Here is a 20,677-nt window from a genome sequence, read left to right on the forward strand (position 1 = left end):
CGACTCTAACTAGGTTTGCGTTCTGCGGGTTGCCGGCTGCCGGCTGCTGGGCATAACAAATGTGATCCATTTGAGCACGGCCAACGATAATGATAATGGCCAAATGTTGGCACGCGCTAACGTTATTTGCATGCCGCCTGCCCCCTGCCCCCTGCCGTCTGCCCCGTCATAATGAAGTCAAGCCACCTTCAGCTCTTGCCCAAACATGCAGCATTCATCATTGCCAATGCCTAGTTGGTATAGGACTACTCAATTTGAACTACCTGCTGATGGTGTTGCTCCTCCTCCCCCTCCTCCTACGACTGATGCTGCTGCTGCTGCTGATGAGCCAGTCAAAGAGCAGAGGGTAGCGAGGGGGCGTGTTTCTGTCTGTTGACTTACGTGCAAAATCAAAAAAACACAAAGTAAGAAAATACATGTATACATGTATATGTATGTGTGTGTGTGTGTGTGTGGGTGTGTATATATGTATGTAGGTATACAAAATTAGGCTTTTACGTTACATCAGAAGCCGCTTTGCATTCGTTGGCATGCAGATAGAAAGCAAACAGTGACACGACTGTGTATGTGTGCATGTGTGTGTGTGTGTGTGTATGTGTGGGAGAGTAACTAGTTGGGTTGGAGAATTGGCACAAGGGATTAAGGCCGTGTGCCGAGAGCGACTTTGGTGTTTGCAGCCGTCGCAACTGTTTTTTCGTGGTCCAAAAGGAAATGCGTTGGGTTGTTGTTGCTGTTGCTGTTGTTGTTGTTGTTGTTGTTGTTGCTGTTTCAGCGGCAACCCATTAGCTGAGCGTGGCCGAAATTGCTAAACAAGCCAAGCTCATTAACAAAGCAACAAAATTAAATTTAGCTACGCCGCCGCATCGCCGCTTTTGACCATGGTTCAATGAGTCCGCCCACAAATAAACATGCAAATTTTATGGAAATGATAAATATAGGAAAAGTGGCGATACGGAGAAATGGAGAGCGGGCGGGAGAGAGAAAGAGGGAGAGCAAGAGCGAGAGCGAAAGCGAATCTAGGTAGCTGCGCCAATTGAGCAATTCCCTTGGCATTCCGTTGGCTGAGCATGTTGCAAAATAAACTCGGCCCAAAAGATTTCACAATAAATGTAAATAAAATTTAAGTAATTGTTTTTTATTTTGCGCACGTCGCACAATTGAAAGATATTATTACTCCCAGCTCCCACACACACAGAAACCTTCGCCCACCGTCCAGAGGCGCCTTAAATGCACATTAAAGCGAAATTCCACTGAGGTGCTCAAATTTAAAGAACTTAAATGCAAAAAGTTGAGTGCGAAATCGTTATTTAGTATATTTAGGTGTTCGCTGAGAGTAACTCGAAATATATTGATAGCTCACGCTAAATAAGTCCGACTCAGACTTGAGCCTTGAGCCTTGACCTCTTGAGCTTTATTATCGCGTTTTTCCATAATGTTATTTCTATTTTAGCATCGATCTGAGCTGAAAGCTTCTTAGGGCCATCCAAATAATATAAAGTGTACTTAAACCTAAATTCGATTAAATTTTATTTGCTCTTTTATGCCCTCAACCCATTGAAAGTGCGCGCTGAGGGTATATTGGTTCCCTGGAAGTGAATGTAGATGCCATAGGGTGGTACATACGTACATATATGAATGATAAGGGCATGGAGTTGACTTGGCCTAGGCATGTTCGTCAGTGAGGCTATCCGTTCGTCCATCCATCCGCTCGTCTGACTATCTGTCTGTCCGTCTATATGAAAGCATCGATCTCGTGAATGCGTATATAACATATATATTTATCACTTTTTCGATAATTCCATTAACTTCATAATTATCGATAATTATCGATAAGCGCATTTCAATTACTAAAGTCATGATCTGGTTATCCTTATCACGTTCTAAACAGTTTTAATGTGTATATCTATTCGTAGTAAGCAGTATGAGCTTCAAGCTTTTCCCGATAACTGATCCCACTTCCTTTAAAAGATGATAATCGATAAGCGTATTTCAAATTTTAAAGACTTGTGCTTTAGCACATACACACACCGTAAATATTATGATAAGTACTCTGAAAATTTAATAATGAAAATTGATCTAGAAGAAAAGTTTTTCAATAATTTCCCATTTGCGAGCGCAGTCGCTGCGCAGTAGAGCAGAGCGGAGCGCTTGTGTGTATATATGTATGTGTGCATAGTAGCAGCATAGAATGGTTAGAGTTACAGCTCTGTCTAAAGTACCGGGTATCCGCGCGTCGGTCACTGCCAACTGAAATGCATTCTTCCTTGTTTGTTACTTAGAGAATTGTCAAAATACAGCGCAAATTGTTCGTGCCTCGAATTACAAAAATTATTGATTGCCTGACAGCTTTAGTCCGCCTTACACTTTGATTAAGCCTACAGCCTTAATTCGCTTTATAATTGACTTTAGTTAAATTTATAGCATAGATAATCGAACTCGTTGTATCTAAACTCATAAGACGATTAGGTATAGGTATATCAAGTAAGGCCACAACTAAACTATGAATGCAAATTATAAGCATATTAACATGATATAGAGTATTATTGGCTTCGTCATCCCATGTTTTATTTTGTCTTTTGCTTGCCCCCGAAATACATACACACATACGTTGTTATCTGGGTTCGTGTCGCATGTTGAGCTTTGTTATTGGCCCGTAAGTTCGTTTGACCTATTGGGATTCGAGTTAAACATTGAAAATATGCTCCAGTTGGCTTTTTATGTATAAAAATTGGTTTATTGCTTGTTAAATTTGGCTTACTTGTGGGCCGACGGGCGGGAGAGCAGTGCAGAGCAGAGACCCGATTCGGCTAGGGCGGGAGCGCAGTGCCCACTGGCGACTGGGATTGATATTTGTGGCTCGAATGCAGGCACATTGAATTGTAAATTGCTAAAATGGAGTTGCGTGTGGGCAGCGGCTGTGGCAACAACAGCTGCAGCGGTCCCGGTACGGGCACTGGCTGTGGCAGGTAATGCTTATGCAGCTTAGTCGTTTCTCATTTCTCAATTCCCATTACTCCCGCTGCTGTTGTTCGTGCTGCTGTTTTTAGTTTGGCATGTGTTGCATGCTGCACGGCCCCCAATGCCCCCAATGCACTCAAAGCCCCACCCACACGCCCACGTGCTCACTCGCCCACGCATGTCAAACGCCCGTGCACTCGGCGTTGTTTCTGAACATTCCATTTCGATCCATTTCATTTCGTGTGGATGGCGGCTGATTACGCCTTGCTCCGCCATTAGCCATAATTTTTCACGTTGTCGCTGTCATTTGGCCACAGACATTGCGCCCGCTAATTTCACTCGCCTCGCCTCGACTCGACTCGACTCTGAATGGTCGAATGTCCGTTTCATGCATAGACGATCTGCCAGACGAGATTGGCTAAACGCAAAGGTCGGCGCCTCATTTGGTTTTTGGGATTCGTATATTGATTTTGCTCAAATTATGTTATTTTGTTTGCCTAACTATTGCGTTCGGCTTTGAATAGCTCAGAAAATACAATTACATAGGGGAATCCATTTGTTTTTATGGAGACCTGAGAGACGTTTTGCTTGAGTAGTGGAAACAATTACACATGTCAACAGGTTTGAGCTCTAAGAGCTATGCTGCATTCGAGTGAGACTGTATCAGAGTCTTTGTGATGCCTTCAGCTTATTCGAACCAAGTAAAAATTTCTATTAAAATATATATGTATATGCCATTAAAATATATTTTATATATGTGATATAATCTGAAAGGTGCCCAAAATCTATGTTGTATGAAATTTTCTGACCAATTTTGGTTTTCTGTTTGCCTGTTTTCCGTTAGCCTCTGTTCTGTTATCGTGTGCTCTGTTAGCCTGTGTTCTGATAGCCTCTGTTATATTAAGTTCTTTTATGCTAGCCTGTGATCTGTTAATCTATGCTCTGTTAGCAAGCCACCTGTTAGTTTGTGCTCTGTTATAGTGCGTTCTGTTAGCCTGTGTTCTGTTAATCTATGCACTGTTAACATGTGCTCTGTTAACATGCCATCTGTTAGCCTGTGTTCTGTTATAGTGTGTTCTGTTAGCCTGTGTTCTGTTAATCTATGCTGTGTTAACATGTGCTCTGTTAGCATGCCATCTGTTAGCCTGTGCTCTGTTACAGTGTGTTCTGTTAGCTTGTGTTCTGTTAAGTTCTATTACGTTAGCCTGTCGTCTGTTAGCACGTACTCTGTTAGCTACTCCTCTGTTAGCCTATGTTCTGTTACTCAACGTTCTGTTAGCCTGCCTTTTGTTCTCCAGTGTTATGTTGGTCTACGTTCTGCTGGCTATCCGTTCTGTTAGCTACTTTTTCTCTTGGCCCCTGCTCTATTGGCCGGCGCTCTGTTTGGCTAGTGTCATCAATCAATTGCATATTTTATGCTTTAGCTGTTGCCAGACGCCTCTCGCCCTATCAATTACCGCAATCAATACACTTCGAACAGACTTTATTATACGGATAACTCGTTCAATGATGGCTTGATACTGTTTGTCTTCAGTGCCCTTTGATGCAACTTGCTGTTGATTTTGTACAGCGGAAGTTGTTCATAAAAAAGTTGCTTGTTTTTCCCGTGAAGTTCAGGGAAAGTTGAGAAAGTGGTCAGGCTTCTAGGAGCGCAGTAGCTAATGGATACCGGATACACTCTAATTTGCATTTGTTGCCTTTTGCGCTTGCTGTGCTTTGACCGTGGGCCCTTGGCCAATTGCCGGCTAATTAATTTAAATGAAGCCACAATTTGCTAGTTTCAGAGTTTATATGGCCTGGCGCTGTCAAGGCGCAACTTTTCCAGCTCCAACTCTGTCCATGATCCGGCAGTCAGTCACAACCTACGCAGTTCCATGCGGTTGTCAGGAGTCAAAGGTGTTGCTAATGAACGTTGCAAAGCACAGAGGGGGAGGGGCCAATGAAGACCTTAAAGTGCAGCCGAAAAAGCCCAAAACAACATTTGAACCGCAGCCGCAGCCGCAGCAGGAGCCGAGCAGAGCTGTAAGTGCATCCGACGCTTAAGCAAATAAAGCAGAAGTTTGCGAAAGTCTAATAAACTTTGCTCAGTCAATAAGACAGGCCAAGAGTAAGTTGTGCCATAAACTATGGCTAAGCCAGTTTTGGCCTTTTCAATTTGCTGTTCCAGCTCAAAACGCCAGAGATTTGCATTGCAATTCAGTCAGGCGTAGGCAAACAACGCCCCAGTTCCGATACGAACTCTTGCTAGAAGCCCGGAGGGTCGTCGAATTTGATACTTTGATTAACCAATGGCACTTTACCTTGAAAATGTTCTCAAATACAAATCAGAAAATTATGATACATATTTGAGCTGGCCCAAAGAGAAATATTTGCTAGACTGATTAGACTTGAGTCAACTGGAGGCAGGCGACTGGACTAAAAATGTGAATAGAGCAGAAGCGGAAGGAAGAGCAGTGGAGAGTAGAGAAGGAGAAGAAAGAATATAAGCAGACTGAAAAACAGAGTGAAAGAGAACTGACAAAGAGAGAGAGAGAGAGAGAGGATAAGAGAAAAGGAATAGAAGCGAAAGGAGACAAAATGCCAAGAATCATAATAGAAAGCCGAGGAACAGTTGCTAAACCATGAAAGGAACATAAGGAAGATAGATGAAGAGGGGATAAATGAGTCCTATACAAATGAGACAATGACAACAAGTGCATTCAAATGCCCCACGTCAGTCGGGTCAATCGTAGGACACTTGGGATTTGAAGCAATGAACCTTTTGAATAGGAACTCGGCGTATAATGATTTTGTATGACTAAGTGCAACAGAAAGAGGAAGGCGTACCAGCAATCGGGCTTCTACCTAAATCGACTCAGCCATGTCTGTCCGGCTGTGTGCCTGTCCGTCCGCTCGTAGGCCACAAAAGCTGAAGACTTGAAATGTTAAGTTTAATCAGTATATGCAATATAACTTGAACATGTTTTTCGATATTTCATTACATTTAAATAATATCGGTAAAATTCGATAAATATATTTCAGATAGTATAAAAAGGTTGCTTTAGCATAAAGATGCATCACAATGTCTATAACGCTCAGAAAATGTTGATTTCACTACCACAATCTCAACTTATGATTTTCGATAACTGACCCAACTTCATTTAAGCCGATAATAATCGATACAAGTCGTCGAGTATTTGGAATAGCAGCTCTGCTGCTAAGTCAAGCTCCTAGTTCAGTGTATTTCGTAGTCGGGCATTGCCGACTGGCGCACTCTCACTTGTTTAATTCTGCAAGGGGTTAAACCCCAATGCTCATTTACAGTTATTCTAATTAACAATTTATTTCCGTGGAAACTCTTTCCCTCTCTCTCTCTCTTTCTCTCTCTGAGTCTCATAGTCTCTCGAGGGACGCAGTCATTCATTCACACACTCTCTCTCGCTCTCTAATTGTCACTTTACAAGTTTTTTGTCTGGCATTCGAAAGAATTCGTAGTCTAATTAGAATTAATGCAATAAGCTTTCTCTGAAATAGGTTTTTATTTACAAATGAATTAATCTTATAATGACAAAATTATTAAGGGGAACGTAAATTTATATTAAAATTTAATTATTATTCTGTTTTCCTTTTAAAAAATACCTGAACTTTCGATTATATTCTTTGCAATTCCTATAACTGTAGGATATATTGCATATGTTTATAGGCAAAGCACGATTTGTATGCTCAGAACAGCTCAGAATATTGTAAAGCAATTGGCATAAAAAATCTCTCCAGTAGTTTGTGTCTGAAATTCCCTTTGTAGTCGGAGCAAAACTGTCAGGGCTCATATCTTGATGTAACTGCAAGGCTCTAAATCAAAAAGTGACACCGAGTGTGGGAGAGGGAGAGAGTGAAGTGCGGGAACTGTTGGAGTTGGTGTAAATATGGAAATTTTATGAGATATTAAAGCAGTGCCAGAGCGATGGTATCGTAACTCACTTGAGATGGGAACGATGGGTAGCACTCTTCCCCCCTCCCTCTCTCTATTTCTCTCTCTCACACTCTTACTCCCCCGTCTCCATACGGAGCCCGTCAAACACATACTCCAGCTGCTATTTATAGGCATTATCGATGGACCCGATGGATGCGGCACGGCTGTTAGCCGGCTTTTGATTTAGTGCCTGATGGCCATAACTAGTCGGAAGGCGTCATAACTGCGATTTCATGGACTCGATGGTACCTCAGGCTGTTCGTTGTGAAATGTAAACAAAATTCGAGTTGCTCATCCTGTTGCCCGTGCGCTTGTGTGCGTTTTATCAATAAAAATCATTTCAATTTGAGTTAACAATAAAAAATGGCAAAGGCAAAACTTTCGGACGTCGCCTCGTAAAATATATGAGAAATCAGCAGAAATTGCCCCGACCAAGAATTGCCCTCGAGTTGGATGGGCTCTACGCACACTGCCTCCTGTACTCCCCTAGAAAGGGAGAGGGAGGACATAGAGAGAGAGAGAGAGGTGTTGACTAAGCGCGAACATAAATATCAATAGACGCACTCGCATTCAGCTATATACATATGTATATATGTATGTATAAATATATATATGTATGTATATATAGGCAATTGCGTATAGGGTATATCAATGTCAGTGCCATTTCCTGAAAGCAATTCGTTTGGGGGGTACAATTGGGCTTTTTGTTGTTTCTTTTTGCATTGACTTCTTTTTTTCCATTTCGGACCTGATCAACTTTTGTGACCCCCACTCACAAGTCCGGACAAAAAATTGCGAAATTGTAAAATTATATAAGAAATTGGTTTTCATTGTCTTTGTTTTGTTTTCTTATTTTGTTGGTTGCTTTTGTCGCTGTTCTTCTTCTTTATCGGCAGGGCGTGTCGGCAGCAAGTGTCTCACCACTTGCCGGAGGCAGCATTTTATTGGCTATATGTCTGTTGTTATTCAAGCGGAATGATGCCATAAAGCATACGGCGGAACACAACAAATTAAAATCTGATGCCGCAACATGAAAAGGCGCGACAAACAAATTGGCCAGCAACAGGGCAGAGACAGAGACAGAGACCACCATAGACTGACGGAGACTCGGCATATGAACGTCCGTTAATTGAGATGTTTTAGTCAGGCTGCGTATCTAACGGCAATTAGGCAAAAAATATTTGTGACAGCAAAGCTGAACTAATTGAAGACTTGACAACTGTTGAGACGCATTTGATCTATGTTAAATCAATCAAATTGAAATGGAGAAACGTTGCAAAAAAATGTATAAGAATGGTACAGACGGATGCTACCGACTGCAGAATACTCAGCAAATGGTAAAAGCGTCGCAAGTCAGGAGTCTGTGCATTTTGGAGTAACCATATCATGTGTGGACTTACATCAATTAGTAAATGGTCAGCAGCTAGATGCACATTGCACAAAAACCAATATACTTCATTGACTCTCGCGGATGAGTATAATGATAGGAAAGCTGAACTTACTGAGCACCCAATGAAAACTCTGGAAAAACATTTTATCTATGGCAAATCAATAAAATTGCCAACAAGAGCCGAAATGTTGCATAAAATATAGAGCGAGACACACAGTGAGAGAGACAGAGAGAGAGAGAGAGGGAGAGAGAGGGAGAGCGCACGCTTCGTATTCCACTCAATCACCAGAGTCTGACATTATGCGAATGCAGCTGCAGTTCATTTGTCAGCAAATTTAAATGGATTGCAAATAAACATGTTTCATTTGGCAGTTTGTTCCAAAAGAGAAAAAGAGACAAGCTCTAGTCAAAGTTTATATTCATGAAATTTTAATTTACTACATGTTCTTTTTAGGGGTTTCCATATAAATATGTATTTCTCGCAGACTTTTTTAATTCAATTAAAAGTTATTACATAACATTAAAATACCATTAGTTTAAAGAATTGTTAAGTAACATCACGTTATGAAAGTTAAGTGAAATAGAGCACAGATTCAAAAGTACGAAACAATGGTTGCTGCTTGAGTCTCGCCTTGACTGAGCCAATCGGTTCTATATTCCCAGAGAGCAATCATAATTTCGGTTGGCATACAAAGAGAGAGGAGTTTTATATCTTCCATTGTGACTCGATGGGATTGATAGGTGCTGCCTTCTAGTTCTCTAGTTCAGCATCGGCCTTAACCCATTGCTGTGGTAGTATTTCAGACCCGCTAGTCACACAGCTTATAGTGCTAATGCTAAACGTGATGGCATCCAGTGACGTATGGCTCTCAAGCCCCGGCCATATAGCAAATCACCCCACAAAACGGGTCAACAGGAAGAGGCAACGCCTTGCCAAATAAAAGCTGCGATATTGAGGGTAGTAGGGCAAGCGCTGACTTGAGCATAAAATAAATAATCAGATAACCGAAAATCTAAAATTATTTCCAGTTAAGCCTAACCTTCAAAGGACAAGTGTAAAAGTTTGACAGCTGTCGGACTACAAGTTTATGGGATAGTTCAGATTGAGTGAAACCACCTTTGTTGGTTTAAAGAAAATTGATTAAATGGAATTTCGTGTATGGATGAATAAAAAAAAAAATACTACTGAAGCCAAGGCTTGGCATGTGTAAACATTATTCGGATTTTATACCAGGAAAATCAATCGTTGGGCCGTGACTTGCTAAGCTTAAGCGAGGCGAAACAACGACGAGCACGCAATGAAAATATATGTAAAGCAATCATTGATAAGCCTAGTGTGAAATCGATTGCTATTATTAATATTTATACTTGGGGTATTTTATCCAATTTAGGCATTTTAAAAATACATTATGTTAATATGCATGTAACGTGAGGGAAGACCACATAAAAGATTCCCAAGTAAAGCCATCGACCTCTTCCTTCCGGGTAGTTGTCTGTTCCTCCTTCTTGCTAGGCACAGTTAAAGCTTTGAAATATTAAATATGTTGAAAGTTATTTATCGACAACTCGTTCTCTCATTATCGATAAAAATCGGTATTTCAAATTTTAAGGCTGGAGCTACATAGGCAGCATTGCCTAGACTCTTTTCTGCAGACTTCCGGGTATCTGGCAGTCGAGCACTCCCCACTGATTTGAGAGCCGAAGTGCTATGAAAGGAAATCAATTTGTAAATTAATTGCCAACTGGCCATTGATATCTATTGGGGGTCAACTGCAATTATCTTTCAGCTAATCGGCCAAATGTACGCTGGGATCAGATTGAGCCAACTACATATAGACATTGATGTAGACGTTGCGGTGCATGCGGTAGGGTAAACACTTGGTCGAAATACTCTATTTGTGCTGGGCAAACACAGGGGCAAACACTGAAGCATTTATCAATGGATTGCCCAGTATGCGGGACTGTTGGCTGGCAGTTCGATTGGATCCGGTCCGGGGGTCGTCTCGTGGTGAGGAAGGGCCGTATAATACTCTGGTTTGTTGTGAGTGGGGCAAGCTGAAGTAAACACAAGTTTGGTATTCAAAGATAACTTCAATGTTTCCGGGTGTCGAATTTAATTCATTTCATGGCAACTTTTCACTTTTCCCAATGTTTTGCCAGCTCGGACTCATTGCCAAAGCAAACAATCGGGCGATGGAACGGTAGCCGTCGGGCGTCAGGGCATCAGGGTATCAGGGTATCAGGGCATCAGTACATCAGGGCAGTAGGGCGTTAGGGCGTAACCAGCCAATATATTTAAGGCAGCGGCGTAATTGTTGTTGTCATGACACTGAATGGCCCGCCCGGTAGCCCCAAAACTTTGACAATGATTCGCACAAAACTTGGCTGCCCTGGCCTGACAGCAAATGGGAAAACAAATTGAGTGCCAAAGTGGACGAGTTGTTGGTCAGGTGCATGGGCTCCTTGGTATTTCAGCCGTTGCTCACATCATCATATTGGCTTAAAGACGGCACAGCTGCCGTTATTATGCTACATGGCTTATATAGTTACCGGGCTGAAACGGTTGCCTTGCCAGGCCGCTGCTTATCAGACAGCCAGAACCAGACGCCAAGAAGAAACCAAATCAGAATCTTGGAAAAGTTTAAATTGCCTTGAGGCATATATGTATATATAAAGTATATAGTACTTCTTTGCTTTTCTTAGCTTTTCGCTTTAAAAATTGCTGCTCATTTGTATGCTTTTGTGACATATGGCAGCACACACACACGCACACATATGCAGATACAGGCACAGACACAGACACACATGACCACACATCTGGCACAAATGCTTTCTGGTAGCTGACTTTGTGTGTTTCACCTGCCCATTGTGCTAAATGAATTCGTCTTGAGGTATATACTCCCTGGTTGCGTATTCCCTCAACATATTTGTCACACCTTAATATCAACTGGTCTGTGTCTGTGTCTGTGTCTGTGTCTCTGGTTGTTTCTGTGCTCTTGTCTGCTAAACAAAAACAAAACTAGCTGCAGCCTTGAATAGCTTATTATCTGAAGCCGTCTGCCAGAGGAGCAAGGAGCGAGGCCGAAGCCAAAGCGAATTCCCACATTAGTTGACTGAGCAGAACAAATATTAATTTCATTTAGCTTTTGTTGAATTTGTGTTTTACTATGGAATGGTATTCCATTCATGCATGCCATCTATTCAATTATTTATTAGCCATAATAATTGAATTTATGCATTTGACATTTGTTCGATGAATGAAAATGAATTTCAATTCAGGCCAAAACTTACTTATTTCGTCTATTATGAAAATGAAAGCCTCATTAGATTCTTGTTTCTATGTGTCTATTTTTTTCTTGGAATAATTTAAATTGCACGCTTTGAATATTTGCAAATATGCATTAAAGGAACAAAATTCGATGTTGTTGATACATATTAAAATTGACAAAGACAACGGCTATGACTGTGTCAATGACAATGACAATGACAATGACAATGACAATGACAATGACAATGACAATGACAATGACAATGACAATGACAATGACAATGACAATGACGATGACAATGACAATGACAATGACAATGACAATGACAATGACAATGACAATGACAATGACAATGACAATGACAATGACAATGACAATGACAATGACAATGACAATGACAATGACAATGACAATGACAATGACAATGACAATGACAATGACAATGACAATGACAATGACAATGACAATGACAATGACAATGACAATGACAACGACAATGACTTTGACTCTTTTACAGTGAAATGACAATTAGATCGTCAATTTTAATATGTTTCGATCATCAAACTACTTTTAATTAATAAATCCTATTATGAAACTTAATGATTTTTGCAGTTTTGCATATTTCATTACGCCATCTTACAGAGGTATATATTACAATTGCGTGTACATATATACATATACATATACATATACATTGATATTTGTTTGTATGTTAATGTAGTAGAATTTCATACGCCCATTTTCGATATCAGAAATATACATATATACGGCCATAATTTGCATAAAATAATACGAATTTTTCCTCTTTCATTGTTGGATAAGCATCTGCAGATATTTGATGGTAAATGGTTTTATTGCTGCCTTCTAGTTCGAGTGTGAAATTTAAGAGGGAATTATGAAAATTTTCTATTTATTTATTGCAAATAACATTTTGCACACAAAATTTATGCAATCTTTAAGCTATTTAGGCGAACTTCAAATCGATTCACAGCCCTTAATGCGGACTTGTTTTTCTTTTTTGGCTTAAGCCAGTCCTGTTTGCATAGGAGGGTTAAAGTATTTCCGTTTGATGTTGCCACAGTTCGAGTGCGAAATTTTGCAAATTTTATATTTATTTACTGAACATACCATTTCTAGCATAACAAATTTGGCAATCATTATTCTGGGCGAACTTTAAATTGATTCACAGTCCTGTTTTTTTCACAGGCTTGTTTTTTTTTTATTCTCTCTCTCTTTCTCTCTCTCTCTCTCTTGGATTAAACCAGCTATTGAGTGCACATACGGCTAAAATGATTTCCATTTGATGCAGCTGAAACTGGGAACTATTTGTGCAACCGAAGGACTGTGCACTGCAGTGGAAGAGCGCGGCTGCTGCGTTTGCTGCATTTCCTGCATTTCATGTTTTCGGTTGGTTAACTAAGAGCAAACGTTAAGAAATGTGTTGAAAAACATGTTGGCCAAGTACAAATGAGGGCAGGCCTCATTACAGCTCATATTGTAATGATGGGAATAAAAAATGTGTAGAGCTCTTCGACTGCCTTCAATGATTTCCAGTCTAGTTATTGGCGAGTCTCTATTCACATTCATATTTATCTGAATACTCACATTTTTATATTCATATTCATAGTCATATGAGACACAAAGGATATGCTGAGATAAAGTCTCTCAGCTTGCTGAGATAAAGTCTCACAGTTGCTAATGAAACAAGTCGGGCGTTATCGACTGCAGAATACTCATTCACGCTCCAAAGGCTCCATTCCATTTCATTTTACGATTGGTATAGTATTATGTAGAAATCATTAGAGAATTTCTAAAGTAACTCAGTTCTTCAACATTAAAACTCTGTAGTACTTCGACTACTATGATTTCTGAGATACTTTTGGAAAAATCTTGATAGCTGCATTCATACTGAAAGACAGACGGACGTACAAAACCAATATACCTATCTCACTTTCTAGAGTGAGTATACAATTCTTTATATTTTCAATTTTGAATTGAGATTTATGTCCACATGAGAATGGGATATACAGATATACATATATAGATACATATTATATATATGAATATTTATGCATATTTTTTGCCAGGCATAATTCTTCAGCTTAATTGCAAATTCTCAGACTGTGCATTTTGTTTGCTCGCTTTGCAGCCGTAATTAAAGCGATTTTTTAATGGCCTACAGCAGCAAGAGAATATTCTACTTGGAGCCTATGATATACAAAAATTCAATTAATTATTAATTGGCTCAGTGTCGGGGCCGTAGATCTAGCTAAGGCGTTGTCTTGACAAGCGCAGCGGGTAGCGTCTGGCAATTTTGGTGCCTTGTGCGAGGGCCTTTGGGGGCATGTGGAGAGTAAAAAATGTGCTGCATACATTTCGGGGCAGACGTCTACGAAGGTGGGCGGCACATGGCATTTGGCGGGGAGTGGGCGGCGATTGACAGGTGTCGAAATTCGTAATATTGAAGATTTCATTTCGAGCTGAGTCCCAGAGCATTGCTCGAGAGAATTATTGAAAATTGACTAACAAATTGAATTTCACCTGTCAATGGTGGCAATAACCGGATACCCTGGGCTCCGCATATAAATCAGCTGACAGACAAGATTTAGTTGGGCTGGGGCTGGGGCCGGTTAGTTGGACTAGCCCTATCCGGGGGTCTGTGACTTGGTGTGGCGAGTGCAACGAATGCACCTTGACGTAATGATGGTCATAAATTGGTGTGACGGGCCGAACAGCAAACAACGTTGACATTTATAAATTTACGAGCCAGTGCAAGAGCGAGATGCCGTGCAACAGATGTGGTCCAAGGCGCAGCGCGCAACCACATCACAGCAGGCGAATGGCAAAAGGCAAAGCTCGAAAGGCGAAAGGCAAAAGGCAAGAGACGAGAGACGGTGCGGGACGAGCACAAAGCGTGTTTGGCTAACAAATTGCCACATGACGGCATTTCAATGTGTGGCTGTGAACGCTGGCGTACAGATTGGGGATTGCGGGAGCAGCGCTGCAGTGATGTCTGCCTTGGGATGTCGGATGACGGACGAGCAGACGGGCGGACGGGCGGGCTGATATGGTTAGTGTTCCTGGTACTCGGCATTGTTATTATGCCCTTAATAAGTTACTCATGTGGGTGTCGTGTTGAAAAATGAATGCTTGAAATAAACATGCACGTACCAACAGCAATATCAACAGCCAGTCATCCGAATACAAACTTGAAGCAGCTAAGTAAACAACATTATAAACATCCTCATCATCATCATCAGCAACATCAGTAGCAGCAGCAAAAGCAGCTGCACGGGCAAGCAGCAATGGTGGTAGCGGATCCGGAAACGGAAACAAGTCATAAAACTGCAGATGCTAACAACAGCAGAGCCCCCAAAACCTACAGCGCTGCCCACGTCTGACAGCGAGCAAAGTCGAATTTCATTTTAATTGAAATATAAAACAAACAACTTGACGATAAAATATCTAGAGCTAAGTATGCCTTAGATTGCAATGATGGCTTACAATGACAATGACAATAACAATGACAATGATAATGACAATGACAATGACAATAACAATGACAATGATAATGACAATGACAATGACAATGACAATGACAATGACAATGACAATGACAATGACAATGACAATGACAATGACAATGACAATGACAATGACAATGACAATGACAATGACAATGACAATGACAATGACAATGACAATGACAATGACAATGACAATGACAATGACAATGACAATGACAATGACAATGACAATGACAATGACAATGACAATGACAATGACAATGACAATGACAATGGCAATGGCAATGACAATGACAATGAAAATGACAATGACAATGACAATGACAATCTGAAAACATTCTCTTCTATTCGGCCAATTGGTAAGAATAATAGGATAAAATGCAAATTGCGAAAATAAATGTAGAATAAAGTCAGTAAGTTGTGTGCGTATTATTTCTGTCGTAATCCCGCTTGAAGACAGTGAATATCTTTAGTGCCAATCTTCTTTTCTATTGTTTCTAGTTGGCTCCAATGACATGCCTATCCCTCTACCTCGGCGACTTTAATAATACAATTTACATACATATGTATATAGTTATGTGGGTATACACTGTGGGCTTAGACCATCGTGCAACAATTGAGGCAGACACACACACACACACACACACGCCGACGAATTGCTGGAGGAATGCTAAAGTATTTTTAAAGAACACTCACACAAGCACACACACAGTCTCACACTTTTCAGTTCTAAGCAGAAACATTCGCACATTCGCTCGGTGCCACATTTTCACATCTGAGAATCTGGCAGCACTCACGTTAGCCTAAGACTTGCCTAATTCGCATTGAAAATAAGGATTTGCGCCGTATTATCTAAGAGTCATTGTTACGGGCTTAGCGTATGCCAGGGCCAGGCCGGAGGCCTTAGCTGATGTAGCTGTAGCTGTAGCTATATCTTTATCTGTATTTGAGTTTGTGTGCCTCGCTGTGCTTGAGGGCACTTCAATTTATGTGCCCCGAATATGTATATTCCGTATTTATGTATTCGCCATGTAGCCCCAGCTGGCGCTAGCAGGCCAAGGAAACAAAAGAGTCAGAAGAAACCCCGTTAATACTTAATTTGATTTGGACTTTGCTCATAAGCCAACTGCGTGCGGCCCTATGCAGTTGGCTGAAATAACATTGAGCACTGAACTTTTCGTGGCTGCTTAGTCAACCCTTCGACAGTTGCGCTCTGGTGTTGAGAGTCCCTTCACCCAGGCGAAATCAGCTTAATCAATTGATAAGCATTTGTGACAGGTGCCAGAACAAATTCTCAAAGCTGCTGTTACATGCAGCAAATTGGCAACGGCTCTTAGCCAACTTTGGGGTCCAAGTTCGTTTGGGGGTAGCCAAAGCCGATGATCGACTTTTGCTGGGTCACAGCCACTTAATTTTCCAAGGAACGCAGCCAACTAACAAAAAGTCTCCACTCCTCCCTCTCAACCCTTTTGGCCAACCCAGTCGAGTGTTTGCCTTATGCAAGAACTTATAACTACTCGAGAAAATGCTTTGCCATAACTGGTAATTTCCGCTCAAAATATGCTCGTGACTGTCTGCTTACCTGTCTCCATCCCTGTCAGTGTGGGTGTATTTACATACATCTTATATGGGTGTGTGTGTTTGTGTGTTGGCGCATATTTAAAATTTAGAGCTTTTGTTGCGGCCACCGGGATAGCTTAGCCATGATGACTCGCCCGTGCGAATTTTGCCGGCTCGATGACTCGCTAGCTGCCAAGAGCTTACGCGCTGAATAACAAACAAGTTGTATTGATGATGCTCAGTGCGCAGCATGCAAACAGGATCCAGAGATAATAATTTATCAGTTCGAAAAGCTCGTCCCTCTCTCACATTCACTCACTCTCACTCTCTCTCTCTCTCTCTCTCTCTCTCTCGCCAGTTATTTCTGTGTCTGCTTGCGGCTACCATAAATTGAATTTAACAGCAGATGGCTAATCTTATGGAAATTTGTTGCTACCAATAACAAAGCCCTGATCAAAGGTTGCCATGGCCTTAAGTCTGTGCATTGAAAGGGTATTTGGCATCGGCAATAACCGTGGCATACTTTATGGCGCACCAAACGGCACTTATTTGAAATTATGAACACGCTGCCCAACCGCACACTCATGTCAATGTATTCATTGTACATAAATAATGCTTTGGCCATGTCTATAAAAGCCTGGCCATAAAAGCGAAATCAATTCGAATAAAAATGAGTTACGTAGATGCTTAAATAGACTTTAACTCGCACATAAATTTAAATGAAAATGTCTTGACAGTCACATTGAAGCGCGCTGAGCTGCAGAATCATCGATAGTTGCATTACGCGCTGACAGCTCCCATTGAAGACTGCAACTATCGGTACTACAGAAACATCTTTATTTCAATTTATTCACAAAAAAAAAAAAAAAAAAAAAAAAAAAAAAACACAAACAAAACAAAAACAAAAAATAGAAAATTAGTAAAAGAATATTATAAATATTGCAAATTTTATTTACAGAATATGTTGAAAATAAAGAAACAAAATAAATAAACTTTTTCATGTTAAAAAAAATTATAAACAAAATAAAAAAATATAAAATAGATTTTAAAAAATTTTAAATTTGTTTATTTAAGTAAATTTTGCTATTCCTAAAATTTTTCTATTTTTATTACAAAAATTTGAAATATATTGAGAATTCAATATTTACAAAAAGTTTATTTTGAAAATTGAAAAAAAAAAAAAAAAAACAAAAAAAATTAAAATAAACTTTTTATTTCAACTCAGGTATTAAATAATTGAATAAAACTTTTTTCCTAAGAATTTGCATGAGTAATTAGTCCTGAGAATTTATTTGAATTTTTCTTAAGCTTTAAGAAGCTTTAATAATGCGACATATACCACAGTAGAGTATCTAAAATGACGTGCCAGTGCACTAAGCGGAATCATTCACTAACAAGCGCTGCTTCCGCTATCGGTAAAGTGAGCCGATATATCAACATTGCACAAACTACATCGATATATCGCGAAATTCAATGCCCATCGATACAAATTGCAGTGCCATCGCAGCTTTTAACAGCTCTAAATATCTAAAATGCCTTTTACTTTTGGAACACATACTTTTGATTTGAGTATTTAAGCTAAAATCAGAATTTATAGCAGTTTTCATTGTGGGTTGCATGAATATATTTTGTTGATTTTTGACAGCAATTTATTCAGAAAACTCGAATAAGAAATTCAGACGAATAATGAAATTGCATTAAATTTGATTCGAACTAGATTATAATGAAAAGAGGCAAAGGTTAATTTTGAGGACAAGACAAAACCCATGTCAAGGTGACTGAGAGCACAGATTTATGAGTGTGTGCTTGAATACAATTGCTAAGTTGGACAGGTGATTTTATAGTAACATGTCACCTTTGCGCATTTAGATAAGCTCCTAGACACTAACCCATTTCATTTAATGTAGAAGGAACCTAGCTCATTTGGAGTGTCATCGGATGTGGGCGGCGACGGCGTCGTCAGAGCGACAGGCAAACACCTGCTGCAATCATAATATTGAGGCCACAAGCATTGGGAATAGCCAGACGTTAAATGCTCGAGCCACGCACACACACACACACACAGACAGACAGAGAGAGAGAGAGAGGGAGAGGTTTACTTGCTGTATTTACGTAGCTGCTCAATGTGGGTCATCTCATAAATTAGAGGCTGCAGTCCGCTGAGTACACTGAGTTTTTATGAAGCTTGCAGCGAAAACACACACACACACACACACACACACACACATACACGAACATTTATGCACACCCACACACACACACACACACACACATAAAGATTAGCCAAGAGACACAATGAGTGCAATTCCACGCTCCACGTTCCACTGCTCGCATTTACAATTCAAGTAGCTGCCATGACTTAAGGTTAGCCACTCGATTGGCATAATAAAACGATATAAATATATATATGCATACATATCATTCAGATAAACGCTTATGTCAGACCAGGTAAGGACAAGGGTAGGGCAGCTAATAGCCTCTTACCTTGTGAGAACTGAATGAGCTTGCAGAGGAACTCGCCAAAGATGAAGTTGCGCAGCAGCGTGCCGACGAGTGTGACGGGCATACAGAGCACGCCCAGCAGGATGTCCGAGATGGCCAGGTTGAGCAGAAAGACGTTGGTGATGGTGCGCATGCGGCGATTCTGCACCAGGGTGAGCACCACCAGCAGATTGCCAACGACGGCGCACAGCAGAATGATGCTATAGCAGGGTATCACCCAGATGGGCACATCGGCGATGACGCGCGATACGCTGCGATTGGTCGGCTGCGCCGTTACCATTGTGGGCAGCATCGCCGGCACCGATGCATTGCTGTCGCCAATCGTGGCGGGTGTGGCGATCGTCGAGTCCGGCTCCAGCAGCTCATTGCTGTAGATGTAGAGATCGCTGCCGTTGAAGCCGTCGCCGCTGCCGCTGCCGCTGCCACTTCCGCTGCCGCTGGCGCCGTAGATCTCCTCGGCGGCATAGCTGGCATTGAGCTGCAGTGCAGCACTCGTGGCCAGCGGCGCGAGCGCAGACAACAGCTGCCGATAGTTGAAGTTGGGGCCAATCGTGAGGCTGTCTCTCACGGCACTTGCCACCGGGTCACTCGGAACTCTCACTGGCGCTAGCACGAAAAAAAAAAAAAACACACACACACACACAGTACTGAACTGAGGCAGCAGCAAACACTTGCCACACTAAGTGATGGACACAGACCAACTGGTGAATCAGCGGTTGCCGCGCCGTGTGCCGCCGTCTCGAAGACTCCGTCGTGCACTGAATGCTGAGCACTGCCACCAGTTCTTGGACTCCCAATTGGACCAACAGTTGCGGCAGCCAACGCCAAACTCACCACAGGCCGGCAACATGGGCCAGCAACATGACCACCGCTTGGCAACATGTTGCCAGAGGACTTGTTGCCACTCACGCTGCCAGCTTCGGCGTTTGCCCACGCTTCGCCCCATTTCCTGCGCAATTCGATACAATTTCATGCGAAACTATGGAATGCCGGCTGATAAAGAGGCTTACCGCACTCAAGTAATAATTTAGCGGGCCTTGACTTACAGAGATTTTAAGTATAATATTCCCTTGATACTTAGCAATCTAAGAGCTTATATAACTCTCGTATCCTCAAATATGCATTCACCAACATATGGTTATCATTTTTAAATCAGACTAAATTATATTATTGAATTAATTTTCTAGATATACAGTAGAATCCAGTTATAACGACTCCGCTTATAGCTGGATATGGTCATAGCTACGAAATTTCTGGTCCCCAGACAAAATTTTATGAGCAAACTTATACGATTATAGCGTCTTCCGGGTATAACGACGGTCGCTTGAGCCTCGTTATAACCGAATTCTACTGTATTTAATCAATTTAAATTTTAAATTTGAATAACGCTGCGCTGCAAAAAAGGTTATAATAAAGCTTATATACCCTAAGTATGTGCTTAATACACCAACTTGATTTGGCACTAGGCCTTTTCGTAATAAGGTCAACATGGGTAAACATTCCCACGTTAACAATTAATCCT

At 41.1% G+C, this 20,677-nt stretch overlaps 1 protein-coding gene across 1 annotated transcript in view; it reads right to left on the reverse strand.

Moving 5' to 3' along the window:
* CCKLR-17D1 (Cholecystokinin-like receptor at 17D1) overlaps nucleotides 1-19,820 on the reverse strand; it is a 30,261-nt gene extending 10,441 nt beyond the window's left edge. Inside the window, exon 1 of the mRNA XM_089473850.1 lies at nucleotides 19,138-19,820. Within this exon, the coding sequence (XP_089329976.1) occupies nucleotides 19,138-19,447 (310 nt within the window). The 5' untranslated portion in view covers nucleotides 19,448-19,820. The remainder of the gene's footprint in view (nucleotides 1-19,137) is intronic.
* Nucleotides 19,821-20,677: the final 857 nt, after the last annotated feature.

The sequence above is a fragment of the Drosophila arizonae genome, chromosome X, assembly GCF_054131065.1.
Source record: "Drosophila arizonae isolate 15081-1271.41 chromosome X, UAZ_ARI_1.0, whole genome shotgun sequence".
Taxonomy (NCBI): Eukaryota; Metazoa; Arthropoda; class Insecta; order Diptera; family Drosophilidae; genus Drosophila; species Drosophila arizonae.